We start from the raw sequence: 27244 nt of genomic DNA, 5'->3' as shown, positions 1-27244 counted from the left end.
CACTTTTAGTGTCATGAATAATCCCTGTAACATATGAGTGGTTTATCTTCTCACCTGTACCCGATGTTCTCCAACAGAAAAGCCGAGGATGGCCGTGCCTCTCTCTGGCTGTTCCTGAATCCGAACCACAGTGCTGGAGTCAATCTTGAGATCCGAGCTGATATCTGCACTAACCACAAAATCGTCTGTTTGTAAATCCTCGACACGCTTCAATTCACCATTAGCCAGCTGAATGATAGAACCTTTCATAAAGTGGGGAGGATAATGCAGATGTGAGGGGGGATATGAAGTTTGGGGGGAGGGGGACACTCGGGCTGTGTTTGGGGGGCCAGGGCCAAGTCCATGGGACACAGATTCCGACTGGCCCCGAGAATGGGCTGCTGAAGAGTGAGAGGAGGGCATCCCTGAGTAGGAACTAAACTTTGTTCGTTTTAATAAAGGCTCATCATGTTTGCCAGGTAATGCGTATTTGGAGTCATCTATATGTGCCCCCTCCAACTGACTGTCCTGGGGCCGGGTAAGTATTCTGTGTTTCAAACTTCCCTCCTTCCCGCTTGGTACTTTATAAAAGTCTTTGTCGAGAAACCCTTTTGGCGATTCTCGTACATTTAAACCTTTAACAGATGAGTGTCCCGTATTTGGGGACAAATTGGACCCCTTTTCATCACGTAAACTGCTGGTGGAGCCCGATCTATGGCAACGACCTTCACCTTCTTGAGACTCTAGTTTTGGTGACACGAGAGATTCTCCACCTGAAAGACTTACTGTCCCTGCTGGGTGAGCAGATTGTTGATGATGAGTGGCATTTGGTCCAGGGGAACTGGCAGACGGCATTGTTCTATGGGATCCCAGGACCGAATACTGAGGTATATGTCCACTGGGCATGTATGGTGACCGAGGTAGTTGTGAATGGCCACCATGTTGAACGTGGCTGCCCATGCTGGCGAGCACAGCAGAGTACGACTCTATATGTGGATAGTGACCAGCAATAAGGGCAGCTGACCCGTGGGGGTAGCTCTGCGGGTACTGGTGATAGAAAGCACTAAACTGGGGAACTGAGGCGGTCAAATGCGAGGGTTGACCGTGCACACTATACAAGGGAGAATACTGTCCGAGCGATGAGGCACTGCCACCTCCACTCATGTACTGCCCGCCTGCGAGGAGACGCTGAGACGGTTCAGTGAGAGACGGACGAAACACGCTGCCAACAGACGCTCCTGCAGAAAGCATTGTTTGCTGGGATTCTTGAGTTTGACCTTGACCTTGGTTCTGTGATGACCTGCCACTTATCATGCCCTCAGCAGGCCGCGATTGGGCTTGGTTCTGACTGACAGCAACATCGGCTAACCATACCAGATTTTCGTTGGTTGACGGTGTGCCACCGGTCATTCTAGCCCTTTCGAAGCCATTTGAGTTCATGCGATTGTCTGCATGAGCTTCATTGTTGTGTGGAAGCCCATCCACGACCCCACTGTCAATGTTATTCTCCTTGTCCGCAATGAGTTGTATATGCTGTGGATGGACGTTGTTTCCTAGCGCTTTATGTTGGCCACCAGAGGGATGGTCATTGGAGACTATCAAAGCGTACTGTAGGGGTACTTTGCGGTTTTTGAGCAAGTCGGATTTTTTCCAGGCTGAAGGATCTCTATCTTGTGACAGCCTCTGCGTGTCATCACTTGGTGGTGTGGAGGAGAGAGACTCGGAACACAGCAGGGACTGACCATCAGGGCCTGAAACATACAACACAATCACAGTAACACAACAGCACAGTTGCATACACAATCTAAGATGGTTGTCTGGTACTTTCTGGACCAATGATCATGACCTTGACCTTCAAATCACTTCAACAGAAACAAAGATATTGTTACAGATGAAAATGAACACTCTTGATGGTTTTAATCTGTGAACCACATTTTAACATGTACAATCAGAACCACTACTACCCAGAACACCTAGGCGAATACAAAATTTCAGGAAAGGTAGTAAAATGTGGTAATATGAAAGGTTTCCAACAGAGGGTAAATGACATACAGCATGCCAGCAGAGCAACTAGGAGAGTCTAGGAGCAAGCTACACGTTGACAGCAACCATCAGGGCCTGAAATGAAGACTACATTGATGGGATGGTTGCCGTTGCCAACAGGCTGGGACACAGTTAGAACTTCTCCTTCAGGCTACACCGAGCTATATGCAGCATGTGGAAACACCAAACGCTGCCATTCGGAAATAGAGGACATTATGTGGTCACAATCTGCAATAAAGACAGTGAGTTGGGAATAGACTGGAGGAGTGTCTGGAAAGCTCAAAGTTCAAGGTCCAAAATAACTACAGAAGTACCACATATGTTCCATTGATAAATCATAATGAGAATGAGATCAGATATATTTATAGAACAACTTTGGAAAAAATATATTTAGATATGCCACTTAACTTGGCAGACGGTATTTCAATGAAAAATATATATATATATACAGTTCAACAACATCAGCTGGAATTCAGTTAATATCTGAAGGTAATGACATCATACATGTGATACCTCCCGATCTGTCAGGGAGGCTCCCGGATTAGAGTATGATGACTGGTTAATATTTAGATTTAAAGGGTGCTGTATTCAAATTCTCCCTGACAGATGCAAATATCTCACTGAAAGTAAAGGCTTGATGTCCTTGATACCCTCTTGATATGTGACAATTTATCACATGGATGCGACATCTCATCTTGTTGGTCTAAACAGTGAATATCTGCATTAAACTCCAGGAAAACACTGCTTATCTGACTATAAGGGGTATTGCATGAGCACAATGGCTACTGTGTCAGTATAGTGCATAGTTCATAAGGTATATCAGTAACCTGGCAGACTTAGCAAGTTCCTCCACATCCACAGGATTCATCTCTGACCAACCAATGACTTGTCTGTTGATCCAGGCCTGTCGAGGCCTCCCATGACCATTACCACTGACTTTTGGAAGTCCTAGCCCCACAAACACTCAAGGGAAAAGGGCTAGGTGTAATTACACTTCGTGGACCACTACCTTTAGATATTGCTGACTACATGAAACCACAATCGATCACCCAGCTTCGTCAGTGCATCATCCATTCATGCTTCAACCCTGACCAGCCTAAAGTTTATCTTTGTACATACGTAACAATGGGCTGCTCAGTTATTCCTTCTGAAACATGCTCTAAAAAATCAATTCATAAAGTCCAAATGATTTATGTTATCCGACAATGGCTGCAAGTGGAAGTGCATACACATGACTATAACTGTCAGGTTATTGATCGTCTTCGACTAGTACCTATACAGTTAATGTTGAGTATGAAAGGCTGGTTTTGTGCAACCATTTCTCCTCGACCAAGATGTTCATTGTGACTAGCAACAATAAATTGGTTCTAGAAAGTCAATACCTATATGAAGGAACATGCAATCAAATTGGAGCCAAGTTTCATGTTAATGTGGAAATAAAAGTCAGTATGTGCAAGATTATCACTGAAATGAGTTTATCAAAATTAACAATATTTTGCACACAATTAATGGGTTTCTGACACTGCAGACAAATAAAAGGTACAAATGTGCAAAACATCTACCTTTACGGAAACTACAATTATAATTGACTATTGAATCATCTGCCATGAAACTACACTTATAATTGACTATTGAAGCATCTACCATGAAACGTCACATATAATTGAATATTGACATCTGACACCTACATTTACTTTTTAAGTATTTACTCCAAATTTCCCTTATTATGCAACTTTAACCAAGGAATATTTGAGGATAAACAGGATCTGTCATAGTGAGTGAGTTGAGTTTTTTTCAGTAACATCACAGGGAGTCAGGTTATAATGGGAGCCGAGCCTGAAGTGTTACATGTTGACCACTTTGATGACATCTACCACCGTGGGCAAGGTGCTGACCAACCAATCATCCTTGTTTGGAGTGAGTGAGTAAGTATGGTTTTATGGCGCTTTTAGCAATATTCCAGCAATATCAGGGCGGGGGACACCGGAGTATGGGCTTCACAAATTGTACCCATGTGGGCAATTGAACCCGGGTCTTCGGCGTGAAGAGCCAACACTTTAACCACTGTGCTACCCCACTGATCCCATTATTTGGAAGAAAGTGACAATGGAACAGATGACCACTGGATCCTGGCATGCCAAAGGCACACAATTGTGGAATAGTACTTGAGAGACTTACAGAAAATGAATGATTAAAACACTCAAGAATCACAAATATTATAATATGAATGACATGTTGGAGTGGAAACACATATCACAAAATATTTTTCTTTTCCTTTTTTGATGAAAACAGGATCGGCGGATCTGTCAGTCAATAATTACATATAACATCCTACTACTCATTGCAAGTATGAACCAGTTGTGTGTAAGTATTATATATGTACATGTAAAGTAACGGACTCTGGGCCTAACCATGAAACTAGTGGTCAACACGGTGAGCAACAATCCATGGCAACATTAATCATACACATTCAACATTGATTCCCATTTAAGCAACCCTTTAGGACTAATTAGCCATAAGAAATTAAAAGCTGAACTCCACAGTACTGGGCCATGACACTGTGCTACACCACACAGATAATTCCTGTCACCGAAAGACAATGCTCATCTCCAGAATGTGCCAAAAATGTGTCTTTTTGTAGGACCTCTGTTGATTCAAGTGTTAATACATGGCCCATCATTACTTGTTTTTACTTGACATTTGCTTAGAATGACACTTCGAACAGTATTCCATTAATATCATAGCATGTCTGCTTGATATGTGAGTGATGCAGATCTTGGGCATTTACCACTTTTTTTAATTTTAGTTCAAGTTGTTACTGTATAAGTGTTTGCAAATCTGAAAAACAATAATTGCAAATTATAGCCTGGAAAGATAATGGTTTCATGCAGAAATAACTGTAGAGTTTTCGAGGGAAACAAATGCTACTAGTTTGATGGTCAATGTATAGTTTCAAGCAAAAATATTCATTAGTTTGAAAGTTATGGCTCGGAACCAAGCCTAGAGTTGTTTCTATGGAAACGTAAAAAAAAAGATTTTTTGACAAATTTCAAAATAGCACAAGGTACAAATGAAGCTGCTGACTAGTGCATATGACAACGGGAACCAAGCCAAAAACAATATGTCTCCCCTCCCTTTGGGGGGAAAGACATAATCAGGGCAAAACGGGATTCATAACCTTGATCACAGGTTGCTGCACGTCAAAGGGATGCACCTCTGCATAGCAAATTCTGTCACCTAGCTCCCCCACTCTCAACCCTCAACATCAACTAACATCCATACCTCCTAGGCTTCCCATTTCTCGAAATCATCCAAAGAATCTCAATTCTATCAAAGACCAATCTCATTAAAATCAGATCTGAGATCTTAAACAAAGATCTGAGGACATCCCATTATAGGTATCATCAGACCAATATTTCACAAACTTTCACCGACCAATGGAATGACTGAAAAGAAGTTGACATTAACCAATCAGAAGGCAGCTTAAAACTGGCGACTTGGCTCAAAACATATTTTGACAAATTGTTGATTAAACATTTGATAAGTGAAAAAATACATATTCTGGAATGGGTAAATTCTGGCCTAGATTGTATGGATTCAGTCGTAAAGCTCGTAACTGTCATTTGGAATACCCTGTGTCAAATTCTTTGAAGTGATATGATGGGAAAAGACATTCCGACTGTCACCTTCCTGATCTGGGAAGTGACACTCTGATTGGTCGAATGAAAGGTCGTTTTGACGTGACCTGTAATGGGATGTCCTCAGATCTTTGTTTAGCAGTAGTGAGAACTAAGATCTGATTTTAATGAGATTGATTAAAGACTGTAAAGATTTTACCCACTTTCACACATGCCAGCAAGAATGCAATCCTACTTACTTCAACAAGACTTGTCTCTTGACCCACAGATCTACGGACGTGACACTAGATACCCACATTGACCATACACGATATATATACACACATACAGGACATCAAAACTGTTTGTGCTCCCACCATAACTACTACACAAATTAACAGGAAGTTGGTCATGTCAATCCCATTACCAGCGGCTCTGTTAGAAACAAAAGCATCGTGGGTGTTGCTGTAGAGTGAAATACACTGGGCCATTGATTTGCCATCCCGATCTACAACAAATCTCATTCCATATCTGTAATTACCCACAACTTACGGCTATTAATACCACTTCTGTCAACTCTGTGATAATTCTGACCGATGACATCAAATGTCATTACATATTTTATGTTCATATATATAATGCCTATTTTCTTAGTGTGGTCAGCTAATTTAATAAATGTCAGAGAATAAGGCGACAGTCATACTTTGAGAACCTACTCCAAGCCACGTAGTCAGGTGGGAGGCTGAGCCTCTTCAGCGCACATGTACGGCGACAGATTCTCTTTAATCTTGCGTATGCGAAATAATCAATATATTTTGCGTCAGCTATGTCCTTTTAGAGTAGCTCGCTCTTTGTGGTCACACGACTATACAACTCCTGCTGTGAATCTACCGACGTGGGAGCTATTTTGAGAAACAATTTGCTATCATATCAACAAAATGACTACAAGTTTTTGTAATTCGTTACTCCAATGTTTCATTGGATTGTGTCAAACACACTGAAATACATCTCCACAGTGGTTGATAGCTTTAAAACAAGAAACCTCATTTAGCTGTTTGTGAAACAAACCTTTACAGAAAAATATGTTTTTCTACCACCACGAAGCTCTTTCAGTCCAGAACATACATCTACGACTAAAAATAGGACCTGTCTTGATATCTGCATTTACTCAAGAAATTCCTTATTTCATCTGCTTTGTACTTCAGATATAGATGAATAAAAAAACAAAGTTCATTTTGGTTTTCTAAAAATATAATGATTAATGATAAAAATACTTTTAAACGTGAATGAAACGTCAAGTTGTGCACAGTGATCTCATGTATGGAGTCATTTATGTGAATAACAATCAACAGGTTTTTGTAGTTTTAAATACAATTTGTTATCTTTTGTTTTGAAAGATTATAACCTACATAAACACATCCAAACTTCATGGAAATGAACAGATCATTCAAAGCAAATCTTCAACCTCTTTACAAACATTAGACCAGGAATAAATAAGGATCGTAACAGTGTTTTCACTGTTTGTGACATCACTGTGCCTGTATGACAATACTAGTTCTTTTCAACAGAGATAATGAAACAGCACAACATTTCCTATTTCAGTTTTCCAGGCTTACTCTTACATATTAACTGATAAAAACTTCAATCCTGCTGCTATTAGTGACTGTCAAAAATGTGAACAGAAGATGATCAGAATCAACCCCAACACAACTCTTAAATACATCCCTGCAGAAGGCAACTAATTGACCATTTGTAAAAGAATTTAATTTCCATACATACACTTAGGGAACACCAATGTACATTGTACCCTATGTAATTGACTCCCCCAAATTAGAGCAGACTACCGTTGACTGGAGCAGAATCCCAAACTGGAGCAGACTACCATTGACTGGAGCAGACTATCCCAAACTGGAGCAGACTACCATTGACTGGAGCAGACTACCATTGACTGGAGCAGACTATCGCAAACTGGAGCTGACTACCATTGATTGGAGCAGAACTGAAGTAGACTTTAGTCCCTTCAAAAACTGCAGCAGATTTTAGCAACTATCAGAAAGATGAATTTGTAAATATGTGGTTTCAAGGTGACTTCAGGAACAGAAATGTGACACTGCTGCTTTAACTATCTGGTACTTACACACAAGAAATGTTCCTGAGGGCACACAGTATCTATGCCAATACTAGTAAATATCCTGGGAAGTGTCTTAATATGCATGCTGGTTATTTTCTGTCAAATTTAACTCTCCCAGGACAGTGTGGGTGGCAGCTGAAGCAAGTCTTTTCTTCTACTGTTCCAAATAGTCTTAATAGGGATAGCGATACAAATGAACATGCAAGCTTCATTAGTCTGCATGCTTGTAGTCTGAAACATTTACCAGTCATGATCAGTTGGAACACTGTCTTAATGGATGCTGGTAAAGTGACTTTTCTGATTTGTTTGCGATGACTGCTCATGCACTACAGTGTGCGGTAGATAAAAAAATAAAATAACGGAACCAATCCATACAGCCATGTGGTCAATGAGGAGGTAAAATATAGATTGCAAGATTGAATATTACGGAGCAATGGTTTAACCCTGTAATTTGTCAGAGTGAGTGTGTTCAAAGTGAGAAGGGGTTTTCTGCAACTTCAACACCAGTTCAGTTATTTCAAAGCACTCCAGTTTAATGAAGGAGTAGGGATTAAAGTAACACAGTCAACACTGACCACTGTGATGAGCCAGGAACACCAGCATGGCGTTGACAGAGTGAGTGAGTGAGTGAGTGAGTGAGTGAGTATGGTTTTACACAGTTTACACGGCAATATAACGGCGGGGGACATCAGAAATGGGCTTCACACATTGTACCCATGCCGGGAATCGAACCCGGGTCTGCAGCGTGACTTGCAAATGCCTTAACCACTAGGCTACTCTACTGCCCCGGACTTGATAGAGAAGGAACAGCTAAGGGATGCAATTTCATTATCTGACATATTTCCTGACAGTTTTGACATGATGAATCTTATTATCAAGTACAATTTTTATGTCTTCACTCCACATATATTTTTCACCATCCTCCTGTATCAGCTACTAATATTAATGTGTGTTCACTCAAATGTTTCAAGCCAAGTCACTTCCCCTGAACAGGCTTCAAAACTTCTCCACAAACACAGCTGATCCTGAAAGAACTCCTTCACATCAGAAGAAAAACAGGACAAAAGTCAAGTTTCAGAAAGCATTACCGGTCCTTCGGTAGAGTTACCTCACACAGCCATCCGGCCAGACTCGGCCATTTAGACAACACATGTACTCTTAATAGGACTGGTAGGACTTGCACTAAACAATGTTATTTGTAATCTGAAGTAGGTATTCGAGGCAATATACACCTAAGAAATAAAAAACCCATTACCAGTGACCCTTGGGAGCGAAAGTGGTTACAAACTCTTGTCCCATCAGCCTCCTGTGAGGTGAACCCGCTGACAAGGAGGCTGAGGAGGCTGCCCACACTGTCTGCTGAATTGGACTGATTCAGATATCCACCAGGAGCAGGAAATGATTGCCAAGCTCATTTTGTATTCAACAAGTTGAACTACAAAGTATTTGATTAAGTTTATTGATCTACGGTGTGAGGAATGTTGAGGTATCATTTATTTATTGTGGACCTCCTTAAGGACCACTTTTTCTGGATATGTCAGATTTAACACACATACAGGGGAAGAAGGGAAGAGGTCAGAGCAGTGCAGTGGCCATACTGGTTGTAGTAGTGTCATGGCGGTATTGTGGTTGTACTAGCCATGGAGGTCACCAGGTGTCATGGTGGTATTGTGGTTGTACAAGCCATGGTGGTCACCAGGTGTCATGGCGGTATTGTGGTTGTACTAGCCATGGAGGGCACCAGGTGTCATGGTGGTATTGTGGTTGTACTAGCCATGGAGGGCACGAGGCGTCATGGCGGTGTTGTGGTTGTACAAGCCATGGTGGTCACCAGGTGTCATGGCGGTATTGTGGTTGTACTAGCCATGGAGGGCACCAGGTGTCATGGTGGTATTGTGGTTGTACTAGCCATGGAGGTCAGCAGGCATCATTGTGGTATTGTGGTTGTACTAGACATGGAGGGCACCAGGTGTCATGGCGGTATTGTGGTTGTACTAGCCATGGAGGGCCCCAGGCATCATGGTGGTATTGTGGTTGTACTAGCCATGGAGGGCCCCAGGCATCATGGTGGTATTGTGGTTGTACAAGCCATGGAGGTCACCAGGCGTCATGGTGGTATTGTGGTTGTACTAGCCATGGAGGGCCCCAGGCATCATGGTGGTATTGTGGTTGTACTAGCCATGGAGGTCACCAGGTGTCATGGTGGTATTGTGGTTGTACTAGCCATGGAGGTCACCAGGCATCATGGTGGTATTGTGGTTGTACTAGCCATGGAGGGCCCCAGGCATCATGGTGGTATTGTGGTTGTACTAGCCATGGAGGTCACCAGGTGTCATGGTGGTATTGTGATTGTACTAGCCATGGAGGTCACCAGGCGTCATGGTGGTATTGTGGTTGTACTAGCCATGGAGGGCACCAGGTGTCATGATTTGATGGTGGTAGTGGTGGTGGTGGTGGTAGCTAAGCAATTGTGGAGGTTTGATGGTTGCAGTTGTGATTTGATGGTGGTAGTGATGTAAGGAGTAGTAATAGTGGATGTTTGAAGGTGGGTGTTGTCAATTAATGATGTGTGTTGTGATTTCATGGTGGGAGTTGTGGTATTATATCGAGAAGCAATAACAGTGGAAGTGTGTGAGTGGCTGCTTTCTAAACAGTATTTTAGTTATATATCATGGCATGTCAGCTGAATGTGGGTGGAAACTGGAAGCTCAAAATGATAGAGGTCTTAGATGTTTACCACTTTGGTTAAACCCGGAAACATAACAGGGCCATTACTGGATTCAAAACCATTTTCCAAAGCTTCGGGGACTAAGGGATACACAGCAAATTGCTGTACTTTAGATGACTGCGCTAACCATGCCATACAGTATTAGTAATAGTAACAGTAGTATAAGTAGTAATAATAGCAGTAGTAATAGTTGTGATTAGGTGATGGTTGTGATAGTAGTAGTAGTAGTAGTAGTAGTAGTAGTAGTAGTAGTAGTAGAAGTAGAAGTAGTAGTAGAAGTAGTAGTAGTAGTAGTAGTAGTAGTAGTAGTAGTAGTAGAAGTAGTAGTAGAAGTAGTAGTAGTAGAAGTAGAAGTAGTAGTAGTAGTAGTTGTAGAAGTAGAAGTAGTAGTAGTAGTAGTAGTAGTAGTAGTAGTAGTAGTAGCAGCAGCAGCAGTAGCAGTAGCAGTAGTTCTAGCAGTAGCAACTAGTGGTGATTTGATGATGGTAGTGGTAGTGGTAGTAGCTCTAGTTGTGGTGGTGGATGTAGAAGTAGTTGGGGTAGTGAAGTGGTAGTGGTTGAGGTAGAAGATGCTAGTGTATCGTTACTTGAGTCCTGATGAGCACAGACCCTTGGCTAACATATCCACCGACACGATGAAACAGTAATCAGATGTAAAATCGAAGGTAAGCCAGTCTATTCCTGTAACAAAAAATGCTTATTCATGAATCATCAATTTCCTTCACATGTAATGGATATGGCACCTCTTGCTTCCAACATTGGTTGCACACACTGTAATAAGATCCCTGCAGTCTCGGCTCAATCATCGGCACCATTGTCTCTCCATGACTACAACAAAAGGATGAACAGCGTAATACCCTGTACTGCTGATGATATATCTGTACAGCCGCTGGCTTTAATGAGCTGAACAAGTAGGTAGGACTGGGACTAGAACTGCCATGACAATGGTCAGCAGCTGTAATGGTCAATATCATCCCACTCCTTGATCAATATGCCTCAGTCTGCAGCATGTTTGTTGTTGGTTGCATTCTCACCACTGGCAGGAGGTCAATGACAGGTCAACACCAGATCAGTGGTCTTGCCTTCGCTGGTGTTCTCCACTCATTCAACATGATCACTCTCATACAATGGAACCTCTTGTTCCCACAAACCCACACTGATTCAGCCTTATACAGTGGAACCTCCATAACATGAAACCTCTTGTCTCCATAAACCCATACTGATTCACCCTTATACAGTGAAACCTCCTTAAAATGGAACCTCGTGTTTCCACAAACCCACTGATTCACCCTTATACAGAGGAACCTCCTTAAAATGGAACCTCTTGTTTCCACAAACCCACACTGATTCACCCTTATACAGTGGAACCTCCTTAAAATGGAACCTCTTGTTGCCACAAACCCACACTGATTCACCCTTATACAGAGGAACCTCCTTAAAATTGAACCTCTTGTTTCCACAAACCCACACTGATTCACCCTTATACAGTTGAACCTCCTTAACATGGAACTTCTTGTTTCCACAAACTTATACAGAGGAACCTCCTTAAAATGGAACCTCTTGTTTCCACAAACCCACACTGATTCACCCTTATACAGTGGAACCTCCTTAAAATGGAACCTCTTGTTGCCACAAACCCACACTGATTCACCCTTATACAGAGGAACCTCCTTAAAATTGAACCTCTTGTTTCCACAAACCCACACTGATTCACCCTTATACAGTTGAACCTCCTTAACATGGAACTTCTTGTTTCCACAAACTTATACAGAGGAACCTCCTTAAAATGGAACCTCTTGTTTCCACAAATCCACACTGATTCACCCTTATGCAGTTGAACCTCCTTAACATGGAACTTCTTGTTTCCACAAACCCATACTGATTCAACCTTATACAGTGAAACCTCCTTAAAATGGAATCTCGTGTTTCCACAAACCCACACTGATTCACCCTTATACAGTGAAACCTCCTTAAAATGGAACCGCTTGTTCCCACAAACCTACACTGATTCACCCTTATACAGTTGAACCTCCTTAACATGGAACTTCTTGTTTCCACAAACCCATACTGATTCAACCTTATACAGTGAAACCTCCTTAAAATGGAACCTCGTGTTTCCACAAACCCATACTGATTCACCCTTATACAGTGAAACCTCCTTAAAATGGAACCTCGTGTTTCCACAAACCCACTGATTCACCCTTATACAGAGGAACCTCCTTAAAATGGAACCTCTTGTTTCCACAAACCCACACTGATTCACCCTTATACAGTGGAACCTCCTTAACATGGAACCTCTTGTTGCCACAAACCCACACTGATTCACCCTTATACAGAGGAACCTCCTTAAAATGGAACCTCTTGTTTCCACAAACCCACACTGATTCACCCTTATACAGTTGAACCTCCTAACATGGAACTTCTTGCTTCCACAAACCCACACTGATTAACTCATATACAGTGAAACCTCCTTAACATGGAACCTCTTGTTTTCCACTAAAATCATCCTGGACACGAAGATCTTGGATGCAACGTTAAACATTGGGCTGACTGACTGAGGGTGGGGGACTAATATTTCACTTCTACAAGTAATTACAATTTTCCAGTACTAGTATGTCAAGGCAGTTACAACATGTTGTCACACCAACTGTTAACAGATATCACACATTTCACAGCAGCTTACATCACAGATTTCATGCCAGTGTACATCAACCATACTACCATTAGCCTGATTTTCCTCTTTAATTGTCAAAGGGAATTATTTCTTTAATTAAGATGTGATGGCACAATACTTAACACAACATTACAAGACTATTTCTATCATTCACATGTGACATGATTACACTTAACAACACTTGACAATTGAAGGGGCCCCTGTCCAAGGCAACAATTTCAGTGTGAGGGTTTGATGATGAACAGCATCAGACAGGACACTTTTCATCCACATAATTGACAGCTATTCACAAATCCAATGTCAATTTCTTCAAACACCAGCATTGTAATGAGAATTTTAAACACGACAAAACACTGACTGACGAATGAATTTGACACCAATCATGGCCTAAGAAATGTACCAAAATAAGGATTCAAGCTCAGGTCAAGGTTATGATGAGCCAAAGCGTTATCCGCTAGGCTACCCACACCACCGTTATTTCATGAGCATGCTCTCACTCACAATGGAACAACTGTTATTCAACCGTCTTGTACATTAACCATATCCCATAAACTGAAAGAAAAATGTCCATTCAGATAGAGTGAGTCACATCTATTGTGAAATGAGATAGAATTACAAGCGCTGACCCAGCTGATAGGGTGTCATCAAATTTTGCCGACTCAGGGAGCTAGCAGTGAAGGTCACAGGCAAAAGCCAGCTAACCCGCTTCAAAGAGTGTTTCAAACTTGTAAACCATTCCCAAAGCTAATCAGGAATTGACATCAAGGTGTGTTCACTCATCAAATAGTGTTCATTTTGAATCTTATATTGAGACAAAATTCTATACTAACAGTAATGCAAATTTGTACATCTGCTCATTTTGTACAATATACAATGTTTGACATTTTGACCAAAGGTACATACCTAATTTTGTACAATATAATCATAAATCTCATTTTGTACAATATACTGTGTGTCAATTTTGGAAACTAAAACCATGTGTCTTATTTGACAATACAACTTTGTATCTGAAATTGGACACTGCAACCATATGTCACATTTTATACATAATAACCATATATCTCATTTCATACGCTATAACCATATATCTCATTTTGTTGGATATAACCATATATCTCATTTCATACGCTAAAACAATATATCTCATGTTGTTGGATATAACCATATATCTCATTTCATACGCTATAGCCATATATCTCTCATTTTGTAGGATATAACCATGTATCTGATTTCATAAAAAATAACCATGTAACTTATTTTGTACATCATTAAGAAGCACAAGACAACTGTGCAACATTGATTAAAATAAGAACCTTCAAAATTACAACTGAAATAACAAAAATATATTTTTTTAATAAAATCATAAAAGGAAGTGTGAACAATTCAAATAAATTTCCTCTTCAAAACCAAGATGCTGATAAACATATACACATTAACCTCTCCCAGTCTATATAGTGTAATACGTGACTCACACTGGCTACTCGCTGTATCTGTATCCACAGTACTACACACAGTACTACACACAGTACTACACAAAATACTACACACAGTACTCAAGACACAGTACTCAAGACACTGACAACATACCCGCCTTGGGATCGTGCACTGATATGTCCTCCTAATGGTGAAATGCGCAGCCTCAGTGAAAGGGAAGGAAGGACTATGTTCACAATTCACCTCATCCTCAAGTAACGTGTGTGGGTGACGCGAGACATTTACCGCACATTCTGCATGTGGGCTGAGAGTCAGTCGCAGGTTACAACTGGGTGGCTTGCTACAAACCTAAACCTTGTTATTTGTCAAGTTGAGTGCAACTCCTAACATGGTGTAATTAATAAACAACTTCATATATACCCCAGCAATTACTCATGACTTTTTCATATTTCCGTAGCTGTACAAGCATTGACAGTATATCTGGTAAGCATGCTGCTCACAACCTGTCCAGACCTAGACATTCATTCTAACCTTTGACACATGAATATGAAATCAAGCAAAACAGGTGTTGACCCTTCCATGTGTCTGTCCAAATGTCAAGGTCAAAGATTCAACATGCTCTCAAACAAGAACCTCTAACAGTACAAATAAAAATAGAGTTTGGTTCAGCCCATCAACATTGTCAGGAATTAATAAATAAATAAATAACCAAATTGTTTTGGTAAGTACGTCACAATGATAACTTATATTATTTTCTCAAAAAGTCCATCTGAAACTTTGTAGGTATTGTCCATACGGTCAGGAATAAGGGTTTGACGAGGATAACTCAATTAAGAAACACTATAGATATTATGGGTTTTATCGGTGAAAAGGTAATACACATACACACATAAAACATGCAATGAATTTGTACTTATGATTTACATGGTTTGTGAGTTTATTATTTTCTAGAGCAATACTTTGAATTGCAGGAGGCAAAAAAAGAAATAAAAGTGTGATTAGGATTTGCAGGGTGATCTTTTATGATGAGAACTGTCTTTCTTGGTTACGTCATACAAATAGTCCAGTCTGGGCCAGGCAAACTGGTGGTTAACAGCATCAGCAATGACCCACAACAGGATACAGTGTTATGCCATCAGCAAGGCATACATTGTGACCAACCAATCCTCATTCTGTCCTACAAGCCATGGGTTCTGGAGATTTGTTCTGCTCCAGGATACCTACTACACATTGTGACCAACCAATCCTCATTCTGTCCTACAACAAGCCATGGGTTCTGGAGACTTCTTCTGCTCCAGGATACCTACTACACATTGTGACCAACCAATCCTCATTCTGTCCTACAACAAGCCATGGGTTCTGGAGACTTCTTCTGCTCCAGGATACCTACTACACATTGTGACCAACCAATCCTCATTCTGTCCTACAACAAGCCTTGGGTTCTGGAGACTTGCTCTGCTCCAGGATACCTATTACACATTGTGTCCAACCAATCCTCATTCTGTCCTACAACAAGCCATGGGTTCTGGAGACTTCTTCTGCTCCAGGATACCTACTACACATTGTGACCAACCAATCCTCATTCTGTCCTACAACAAGCCTGGGGTTCTGGAGACTTGCTCTGCTCCAGGATACCTATTACACATTGTGTCCAACCAATCCTCATTCCATTATTGCAATAAGCTGGGGCTATGGGAGACTTATTCTGCTTCTGGATAACTACTACACATTGTGACCAACCAATCATCATTTTATTATTGCAACAAGCCTGGGATTCTGGGGTTTTGCTCCTGGGCGTGCTATTACTGAATCTGAAGGAGCCTTGAAGAGTATTTGTATGGTAAACATCTACCCACAACATATGATCATTCATGGGAGTGGTCCAGGCAGACACCATGCTGTTTGTTCACCAATCCTATTCATGACTGACGTCAACAATAATTTGTAGATCCTGCTACAGATAAATGCTTCTTTAAATATGTCTACAAAGAAATGCGCTTCTGGCACAGTCAGGGGCAATGGTTACAGTTCACACATCAAAGCTCTGGCACAGATACCCCCACACGGTGAAGCGTGAACCACCCGTTCTCCGAGTCTGCGCGATGACATGGGTGGAATGGAAACACATGCCAACTCACTCCAGGCTAACTCCAGAAATAAATTGTTGAACTGTTTTTGATACTGTAAATCTTGAAATTAATGCGTCTCCAAATTATTATGACTACTGACCCCTTCCCAAAAATGTGACTCAATGCGACTTCCCCACCCTGCCCTATTCCCAGTGGAATGATACATATCCTTACCCTAACACAACCTTACCTTAATCCAATCAAACACCAAATAGCACCGCTTATTAGCCCTGAGTAGAGCACTTTTGTAAAAACAATAAACAGTGTTTTCCTTTGAACAACACACAGTTTATATTTTTATTTTGTTGTCTGGCATTAAGAATGTTCAAAGGCAATAAAATTAAGGTTTACAAGAACAAACTTTGGCATTATTTTCAGTAGATTTCACATTGAGCATATGAACTACACCAGCTGATCACACGGGGCTTAAAGAAATTACTAAACTCGGGGTTCAGGTTAGTGACCAACGTCGCACACTGAGCCGAGCTTGAAAGTTAACATGAAAGTCAAGGTTTGTTTGTTTGTAAAGCTGCACTCAAGATATATTCTAGCTATATGACGGCGGCCTGTAAATAATAAAGTCTGAACAAGACAATCCAGTGATCGATATTGCCAGCAGCAATCCATTGTGGAGTAGGATGACACAATCAACCAAGTCACCATGACCGACCACCTGGTCCATTTAGTCGCCTCTTACATCCAGCATCTTAGGTTGCTGGGTACCAATTCTAGCCTGGAGTCCCGAAGGGTTCTTGTCATAATATTAAAGGTTTAAAAGTTTAAACTACTGAGACTTTTAAGGGATTCGGGGCTATTTTTGTTTCAGGTTCTGTAGCAACTGCACTGCAGCAACACTATCTATATGCTAATTCTCCCCATATCATGCCGTTGTGTTGAACATGACATGTATACATAGTTCTGTTATGAAAATATATACACCTAGTCCTCGCACCGAGATCATAACATGATGTCAATCTAACCAGCTGGGCAGGGAATGTGTAATATAGGCATATATATTCAACTAGTGTTAGAAACTTGTATAAATTCATCAGTTTTCATTGGTTTGAAAATCATGACTGGGGACAGACGAGAAAAGTCAATCTTGGTGTCCTCATTGGTAACAAAATGAAACAGAATGAATTGAATAATGCTTCGTCACCCCCAGTACATAATAAATAACTGAGGAGCGAAGCATGTGATGTTGATGGCATGAAATATATATATTAGTCATTAGATAAACTTAACTTAGAAATTCTCTACTTTGATTTCCTTCTTTGGGAACTGAAACCTATCACTGCTTGGTTGGTTGGTTGGTTTGTTGTTTAACGCTGCACCCAGCAATATTCCAGCCATATGACAGCAGTCCGTATAATAATCGAGTCTGGACCAGACTATCCAGCGACTGATATCATGAGCATCGATCCACGCAATTGGGATCGATGACATGTATCAACCAAGTCAGCGAGCCTGACCACCTGATCCCGTTAGTTGCCTTTTACAGCAAGCATGGGTTGCTGAAGACCCATTTAAACACGGATCTTCACGGGTCCCTATCACTGCTAACACAGAGTAATCAGAAAAACAATCTAAAATGTATGCAATTATTTAAATTGGTCAAATCATAAACAAAACTGTAAACAGAAAGATATTTCTGACAAGATGAATTTCATAAGTACTCAATGCTAAATATACATATCTTAGATTTGAAAACCATAAGCAAATTTATAGAATATATGACCTGATTTGGACATCAACTTTCAGTACAGGACAGGACAAGAGACCGATGGAAAGGTCCAATCCAGTACTCTACATTGCACAGGCAAATACTCCACTCACTAATCAGTATTTATGTGGATTCTGGGTTAGAATAGGTCTCCAGCAACTGCTACATGTCATTTGAGGCGACCAAATGGATTGGATGGTCAGGCTCAATCACTTGGTTGATCATCATAACCTGACAGCGTGGATCGTTGCTCATGTCAGTCATGGGTATGGGTATGTAGAAATGAGAGGTTCCGTTTTAAGGAGGTTCCATTCTATGAGGGTGAACAGGATGATTTAGTGGAAAAATATAGCTCCATGGTAATGAGGTTTCACTGTATGAGGGACCTGTGAAGATCCGGGTTAGAATAGGTCTTCAGCAACCCATGCTTGTTGTAATTGCGTGGACCCATGCTCGTGTTGTAAATCACAGGATTGTCTGGTCCAGACTCGATTACTTACAGACCGCCATCATATAGCTGAGTGCGGCGTTAAACAACAAACAAATGTTCGAGGAGACTAATGGGATTGGGTGGTCAGGCTCAATCACTTGGTTGATTGCATGTCATCATATGCTGACAGCATGGATTTGTGCTCATAATATCAATCACTGGATCATCTGCTCCAGCCTCGATATATTAACAGGCCGGTATATAGCTGAACTATTGATGACTGATGCATTTAACAAAAAACAAACACTACCCACTCATCCTTTGTGACAGAGCAAGTGAAGTATGTCTCTATCAGGAATGTGACATCCTTTAGTAAAGTATGAGGGCAGAATAGTTGAGTGCCATTGGGGTAGTTATCGTAACAATAATGATAGCCTCACTACACCAAGCCATGGATGTCACAGCCAGCTAGCAGTGACTGACTGACTGCCTCACTGCCTGGTGGCTGCCGAGCCTGAAGGTCAAACCAGTCCACATTACACTGGGCTCTGTCATCATTCAATGCAATCAAAATGTTTGGGTATTCATGAATTATTACTTTCATTCAAACTGCTGTTACTCTAAAATAACTATATGATTATGAAAATATTTTCAAAATTCCATCAACACACCTAGGCAAGCTGTTGACCTACATACTGACAACAGAGACACAGAATCCAGCTGACTTGACAACCTGTCGGGTCTCTCTTTTCTGCAGTTCTTTATCTTGCTTTCACAATTCTGGAGCATAATAGTTTTCTTCCACTTTTTAAATTTTAAATTAATATTATGAATGATTTACCGGTTATAAAAATTAATTTATTTTTTAACTATCACTTGTAACGTATGGAGGACAAAGTTACAATAACTGTTACGTTTATATTCAATAGTACTGCCACAAGTTCTCAATCCTATCTAAAGCAGAGCCAATATCATGTTTTCCATGAAATGCACGTGCAGCATACAAGCCAGACAAGTCCATGGATGTATAGTAATTCTATCTTACAACAGGCAAGTCTAGATAAGGGGGACTGTACAAAGGATACTAGCCTTTCAAAGGGACAACTTGTTCTTATTGTGTATTTAACCTAGGAACGATGACCTAAAGTATTAATCTTTGTGAAAATCTACATACAAGCCTTTAAATGTAGTGTCTGTCGTACATATATCGGGAAATAAAAGTGCTCCACATGACCTTATTGTGATCTCTGATTGGACAAGAGCATCCAGATGTTTTAATTTAAAGTCTCTACACTGATCGCTATCAAAATCGTTACCTTACATGTCTATCTAAGGTCATGGAGTGAGTGAGTTGGGTTTTATGCCGCTTTAAACAGTATTTCAGTTATATCACAGGGAGTGAATGAGTATGGTTTTATGACGCTTTTAGCCACATTCCATCAATATCATGGCGGGGGACACCAGAAATGGACTTAACACATTGTACCCATGTCGGGAATCTAACCCGGGTCTTTGAGTGACAGGCGAACGCTTTAACCACTAGGCTACCCGTCCACCCCAGTTATATCACAGTTTGTGATGCAGGTCTTAGACACCTGCAGGAGTGCGGTGCTGTCAAACCAAGAATCATAATCAGTCAAATCTAGGATTTCATCTAGGATGATAATGTGATGCTGACATGCATCTCTGCGCACCAAACTGAGATGCGCGTAGAGACTTCAGTGGGAGTGGCATATGAACAAAACAGTGCAGTCTAAAGTCTATCAAGATACTTCCAAAAGAGAAGAGTTAGTATCTGGTTTCTGGCTGTTGTAGATATTGTTTTAGCTGTATTCTCCCTTTGTTCAGGATTGATATAATTATGAATGCCTCATAATAGCTATAACCAGAAAAGAGAAGTTTTTCAACCACAAGATAAATGATACATAGAAAACTGATACATTCATGTAATAATCATTGTATTGGTGCACAAAATATCTACAAAAATCATTACATGCAACAATCATCAGCACAAAGACCCTCATTTCATCATGCTGTACATCTGTTACAATCAAGTTGTGTTTCACCATTGAATCAATATTAAAAAGATCACAATGACATTTCATGGAAAAAACAGCAACACAAAAATGCAACATAATTTGTTCGTTTTACGCAAGAACTTACATTTTGAACACAATGAACAAACAAGGGGTTAATGCTGTGTTTTCTTAAAGTACAAATTATTAAAATAATTCTTGTCAGAAATATTTCAAGTTTTGAGGAAAATGAAACAAAAACCTTCAGGCTGGACCAATGTAATGACTTGTTTTTCAGAGTAAAGGGCAGAAGGACAGAATGGCAGGGAATTCCTAACTTATAATCAAATACTGTATTGTCTGATAATGTCTATTATCATATTCGCTTGTGTGTAATAGCTGGACCTTCACGGGGGGTCATTTTGGAGATAAATGCTACCCTTTCATTATCGGGTGGCCGGTTGGAATGAGTGGGAGAAAACGTCAGTGTAGATGGAACTGTATATGATATAATGGTCATTTGACATGATTATTTCCTGTTACAGAAAGAATATTTTTGGGGGGAAATTGACAAAAATGTGACTAGTGGATCTGTACAACAAGTAAATAAATTTATCTGGCCTTATATTTAACTGACATTTTCAAAATGAAAAACTCAAGTTGTTTGCTATAACTTTCAAACTTAACTTGTTTTCCTCAGTAATTGACCATCTATTTATACATTTTATGGACTCATGCATCTCAGCTGAGAAAACTTAAAAAATCAAGAAATTGAACAGTTGCAGGCTATATTTCTAAATGGGCTCGATACAACATGGCCTAACTTCTGTAAAGTATTAGATAAATCTATTGCTTTCTTAACTCTCTGGCATTTGGGATCCTTTCAACTTCTTTCTACATACCTAGTACTGAATATTTCTACATACCTAGTACTGAATATTTCTACATACCTAGTACTGAATATTTCTACATACCTAGTACTGAATATTTCTACATACCTAGTACTGAATATTAAACTAGCATTCACATGGTGAATAATTAAGCACATTTAAAGGTCAAAATTGAATATGAAAATCATCAACTAAGTACATACTTTTTTAGACCCCCCTTCAATAATAAATATCATTTGGGTTATTAGGTGCACATTCTATCAAATATAGTTTTTTCATGTTCAGTTAAAACGGTATATTCTGGCTTTTGTGATGTTTCATATATTTCTAATCAATTCAGTTTATTGATATAGTTTATTGATATACATACTACTATTAAAAAAAACCACTTCAATACTTGAATGCAATGAAAGGTTGGTGGTTTGGTCTGGAGGTTGATCAGGCCGCCTCTATGATCTAGTGGATAGAGTGTCTGCAAGGAGAATGGAAGGTTGGTGGTTCAATCCTCTGTCCGTGTAAGCCAAAAGATGTTAATAAAAGACAGTACTTGTTGTTACCCTGCCTGGCACTTGGCATTAAGGTCATAAAACATGACTGTTGGGTTTCTATGTTACACTGTTGCATGGAATGTCTGTGAGATAGCACTATAACAGTCCAGACTAGTTCAAACAGCAACAGTGACAGCCACACACAAACCTACAGACAGACAGATGCCCAGACAGACAGACAGACAAACATATGGTACCAGTGAATAAACTTGAGCACGATGTTAAAGCCATCTCACCCAGTCGTTGATCTATCCAGACCACTAGCCTCATCAACTACGACACTTCAGCCAGTGAACCAATCACATATTCACTTTATCTGAAATAACTTCCAAAGTTTTTTCTCTCCAAATTTCTTCTAAATAAATGTCCAGTGTACATATGTAGGCTCCATTCATTATTAGCATTTGCCATTCAACTCAAGAAAGTCTTTTTCCAGAGCCAAATCTGACTGTTTGCAGAGGTGTGTTCAGTCTGAGGCATCCACACACAGCCGTCTGCTAGCTGTCTGGGACAACATGTTTACCTGACCGCTCACTGACCACTGGGCCTCATCTCTCCTGCTGACCCCAGAGCACATACAACAATCACCCCTATTCCATTCCATCTCTCATCACCCTTCTTAGATCTATCAGCCCACACTCATCCAATTCTCAGCTGTGAAACATAACTTTATTTCAGGGACTATATTTTTGATCAACACTTGGCCTAGGGGGAGGGTGAGAGTTAGGAGATGGAAAGAAAGATGGAGAAAAAGGAACAGAGAAAGAGACAAGTAAAGTGTGCTGAAATGGGTTGTAATGTTGAAAGACAGAGGGAGAGAGGAGAGAGAGGAGAGAGAACGAGGGGGAGGAGGGAGAAAGAGAGGAGAGAAAAAGAGGGGTTAGATCAGCTTTACTTATAGCATCAGAGAAAGATGACAACATTTTCTGTTTTCAACTTGGTGTGATTCAATTCCAACAATTCACAGCCAAGCTGCATAATGTCCACATATCAAATGATTGTGTCACAGTTACTTCCTTCTAGCACCACATCCTGATCATGTATGTCTGTATGGCTTTAGTGATTCAGCCAGCAGTACACTAGGAAGTAATTGTTGAATTACCGTTCAAGGCTTTATCTTCACATACCAATATCCACACACACACACAAACGAAGGTTGGTATTGGATACAACCCTGCTCATTCTTCAATTTTGTTGTTTTTATATATCAACTATCTTAATCATTGAATCTACTTCTAAAGCCAGGATTGATTTAATATTTTAGTAATAATGTGTTAATGGTCCTCAAACTTCAAAGAAGAAATATCACAGAGAACCAGCCATTCAATAAATGCCAACTTAATTATTCTACAAACAAGTTTTGAATCTGACCTTTGTTAGGCTGATATATAATGAATGTTTCAGTTGACTTTTTAGCTATTTCATAAGATTGTATTTGCTGGTATTTGGCTGCCATGGTGGCCATTTTGAATTGAATCATTGATAAAGTAACTTTTGTAAGTTAGTAACAGGACATGTCAGGAACCAAGTCTGACCACCCAATCCATTTAGTTGCCCCTTATGACCAGTATTGGTTGCTGGGGAACTAGTCTAAACTGGAATCACCAAGGGTAAAAGATAAACTTTCAACAATTCAAATGGCAAGAGGAGTTTGGCATAAAGGCAAAATTAGTGATAGGTAGATGGACAAACTAATACATAGATGACAGACAATAGCCTATAAAATTAGTGGTGGGTGAGTAGCAAGATGGGTGTGTGGGTGGATGGGTGAGTGAGTGAGTGAATGGTTGGGTGAGTGGGTGAGTGAGTGAGTGAGTGGATGGGTGAGTGAGTGAGTGAGAAGCTGGGTAGAGTAGCAAGATGTGTGGGTGGGTGTGTGAGTGAGTGAGTGAGTGAGTGAGTGGCAAGATGGGTGGGTGGGTGAGTGAGTGAGTGAGTGAGTGAGTGAGTGAGTGAGTGAGTGAGTGAGTGAGTGAGTGAATGGTTGGGTGAGTGGGTGGGTGAGTGAGTGATTGGATGGGTGAGTGAGTGAGTGAGTGAGTGAGTGAGAAGCTGGGTAGAGTAGCAAGATGTGTGGGTGAGTGAGTGAGTGAGTGAGTGAGTGAGTGAGTGAGTGGCAAGATGGGTGGGTGGGTGAGTGAGTGAGTGAGTGAGTGGCAAGATGGGTGGGTGGGTGAGTGAGTGAGTGAGTGAGTGAGTGAGTGAGTGAGTGAGTGAGTGAGTGAGTGAGTGAATGGTTGGGTGAGTGGGTGGGTGAGTGAGTGATTGGATGGGTGAGTGAGTGAGTGAGTGAGTGAGTGAGAAGCTGGGTAGAGTAGCAAGATGTGTGGGTGAGTGAGTGAGTGAGTGAGTGAGTGAGTGAGTGAGTGGCAAGATGGGTGGGTGGGTGAGTGAGTGAGTGAGTGAGTGGCAAGATGGGTGGGTGGGTGGGTGGGTGAGAAGGTACGGAGGGCAGAGACATGCAGTTGATCAGCAAGTGATGACACTTTTGCACTCTAGGCACAATGGTGCTCCAGGGCTGCCACGTCCCTGATGGAGCATCGTGATGTTGCTATCAAACATTACTCAATAATGTAGGTGACAAACCTATACACAGGCCGATGTGATCTTAACCAGCAAAATAGTTTACTAAAATCAACAGCTTACGCGTGCATACACCATATCATGCTGACATAGGACCTGTAATGACTAATACATATTATCATAATATACCGCTATGTATATACAACCTACATACGGTATGTAGGTTACACACATGTGTGTACAGCTTTGGGTGACACACACGTACAATGGTTGTAAAGGCTGTCCTGTCACACACGGCCTCGGCTCTCAGCGTTGTTATCAGCTGATTGTTATGCTCAGCGTACTGCGATGACGACAACATCCATCACTTCAAGTGTTTCTCTGTCAATGTTGTTATAGCCAATCCTCTGCTCAATGGTATCGCTATCTAATGAGGGTCCACATATAGCCAAATCGTGTCAGTTGTTGCAAGTGGAGGGCCTGGAGGAGTATTATGTATCAACTATTTCTTCAAGGTCAATATGTGTTTTCATGACAAAATAATCAATGGCTTCCTTTTCATCAAATCATGACCATCCCAGCTTCAATTAAACAATTGTCAATTTTAATGGCAAATAAACAAGTTATTGTGAGATTCACATTATCCCTTTGCGTCCAAGGCTAGGATATTCAATCACATACTCCTGTAACATAATCAGGCCAACAAAGGGTTGATAGTGTGAGCATCCATTAATGGATGACATCCTAACTTGCTGTGTGTTGGGCTAGGTCATATCAGAGCATGTCAGTTTAATGCAGCACGGACCCTGTGATGTAGACTAACATTTAGTCTCTGAAATCTTATATTACACAATATCCTTATTGACTCCTGAATAATTCCCTATGCTGATTTCATAGCTGTGAAATAGAGCTAGCTAGAGCTGGCTTGACTTGCTTTTGTATGTGTTTCTAGATTTTTTTTTTTTTCATAAAATAAATATATCCCACGGTCATGGTGCCGGACTACCCGTGACGTAGTTAGGTCGTTCATGTGGTGTAACCCATCAAGCATGTACGGTACAGACAACCGAGGATACAAGCATGGGTATGGTTCTGGAAACAAATGATCACAATCAGGAAATATGGGATTCGACACAAATCTACACAGTGAAATGCCACACCTTAGACGACTGACGGTCTGTCCCTCGACAATAAACAGAGGCTTGACTCACCCATCACAAGGAAACTATGCGACTGTTTCATAAATATAGCATAAGGCTTACCGTATTCGCCATATTAAGTGCTCTGCTCCAATAAAGAACTACTGACTAACTTCTAGGCCAATCTGTTCAAACTATTTATATGCACCAGCTACATGACAGTCTGTATTTTCTTGTGATCATAACAGATTTTTTTACAGAAGCACAAGATACATATGTAATTGCCTACTAAATATTATCAAACACGTTTTGGCTTTACTGTTGTTAGAACTTATATTAGTTTGTTCACTGCTGCTCAATCCCTTGAAAATTTAACTCGTTTGTTAACTTTTTAAGTGCCCAGTCAGTTAGTACGATGGTATATCATCTAGGTATCTACAGTGCATGACAGTAAGCGTCTTATAGGTTCTAGTAAGCTAACTATCCTCTATGTAACTATGAAAGCCATGAGGCAGATTTATCCATCTATGCACTGATTAAAGCAGATTCACAAATGCACCGGGCCTACATATCACCTCCATTCTCCACACAGCTTTGTCACCATCAATGGTGCTAACATCTAGTAGTTTCAGGTGAACAGTCTTCCAGAATCCAAAAAACTAAATTCTGTTGGTATTATCCTAATGTGACAGATATGGTGCTGTGTCACCACTATGAAGTAAATTCGGCCTGTAAAATATATTTCTAAGAAAGTGGGGTCGATACCAACCATTATTCATTACTATGAGCAGGTGTTACCGGCATAATACGACTGCAAGGCACAACAATACTATCCAAGTGAGCATCAAAGCAGCAGACAATAAATGAAATCCTGCCACACAAGCTGGTTATGTTTGTTTTAGATGCTCACCCCTTTGTTGAACCCATGTGGCTAGAGTGCAGACAGACCAGGAGCATTACAATGGCAAGCATGACATATACAGGTGGTAACATCTACAGTGAATCTGAACAGGTCGGGGCTGTACAGAGGAGGGGAATGGAGGTACCTGAGACAGATAGGCTTGTCTTCTTAAGAATACTTCTAGGTGTGACACCCTACCCACCAGTCTCTAGAGTCGTAAGAGAAAGAAGATATAGGAAATGGAGGCATTCTTGAAAATATAATTTCTAATTTCTAGATAAAGAGCTTTTGCAATTTGTCTTGTCATGGAGAAAATGTACAAGGACATGGGGAGGGTCAT

The 27244-nt window shown here is 40.7% G+C and overlaps 1 protein-coding gene across 1 annotated transcript in view; it reads right to left on the bottom strand.

The window, feature by feature from the left end:
- The window catches only part of LOC139454136 (ataxin-1-like), a 114379-nt gene that overhangs the window by 19176 nt on the left and 67959 nt on the right, over positions 1 to 27244 (bottom strand). Inside the window, exon 3 of the mRNA XM_071235661.1 lies at positions 55 to 1730. Within this exon, the coding sequence (XP_071091762.1) occupies positions 55 to 1730 (1676 nt within the window). The remainder of the gene's footprint in view (positions 1 to 54; positions 1731 to 27244) is intronic.

This window comes from Haliotis cracherodii, unplaced genomic scaffold (assembly GCF_022045235.1).
Source record: "Haliotis cracherodii isolate W230 unplaced genomic scaffold, xgHalCrac1.p SCAF_10, whole genome shotgun sequence".
NCBI lineage: Eukaryota > Metazoa > Mollusca > Gastropoda > Lepetellida > Haliotidae > Haliotis > Haliotis cracherodii.
Note: the sequence above shows the minus strand (reverse complement) of the source record. Positions and strands in the feature narration are given on the sequence as shown.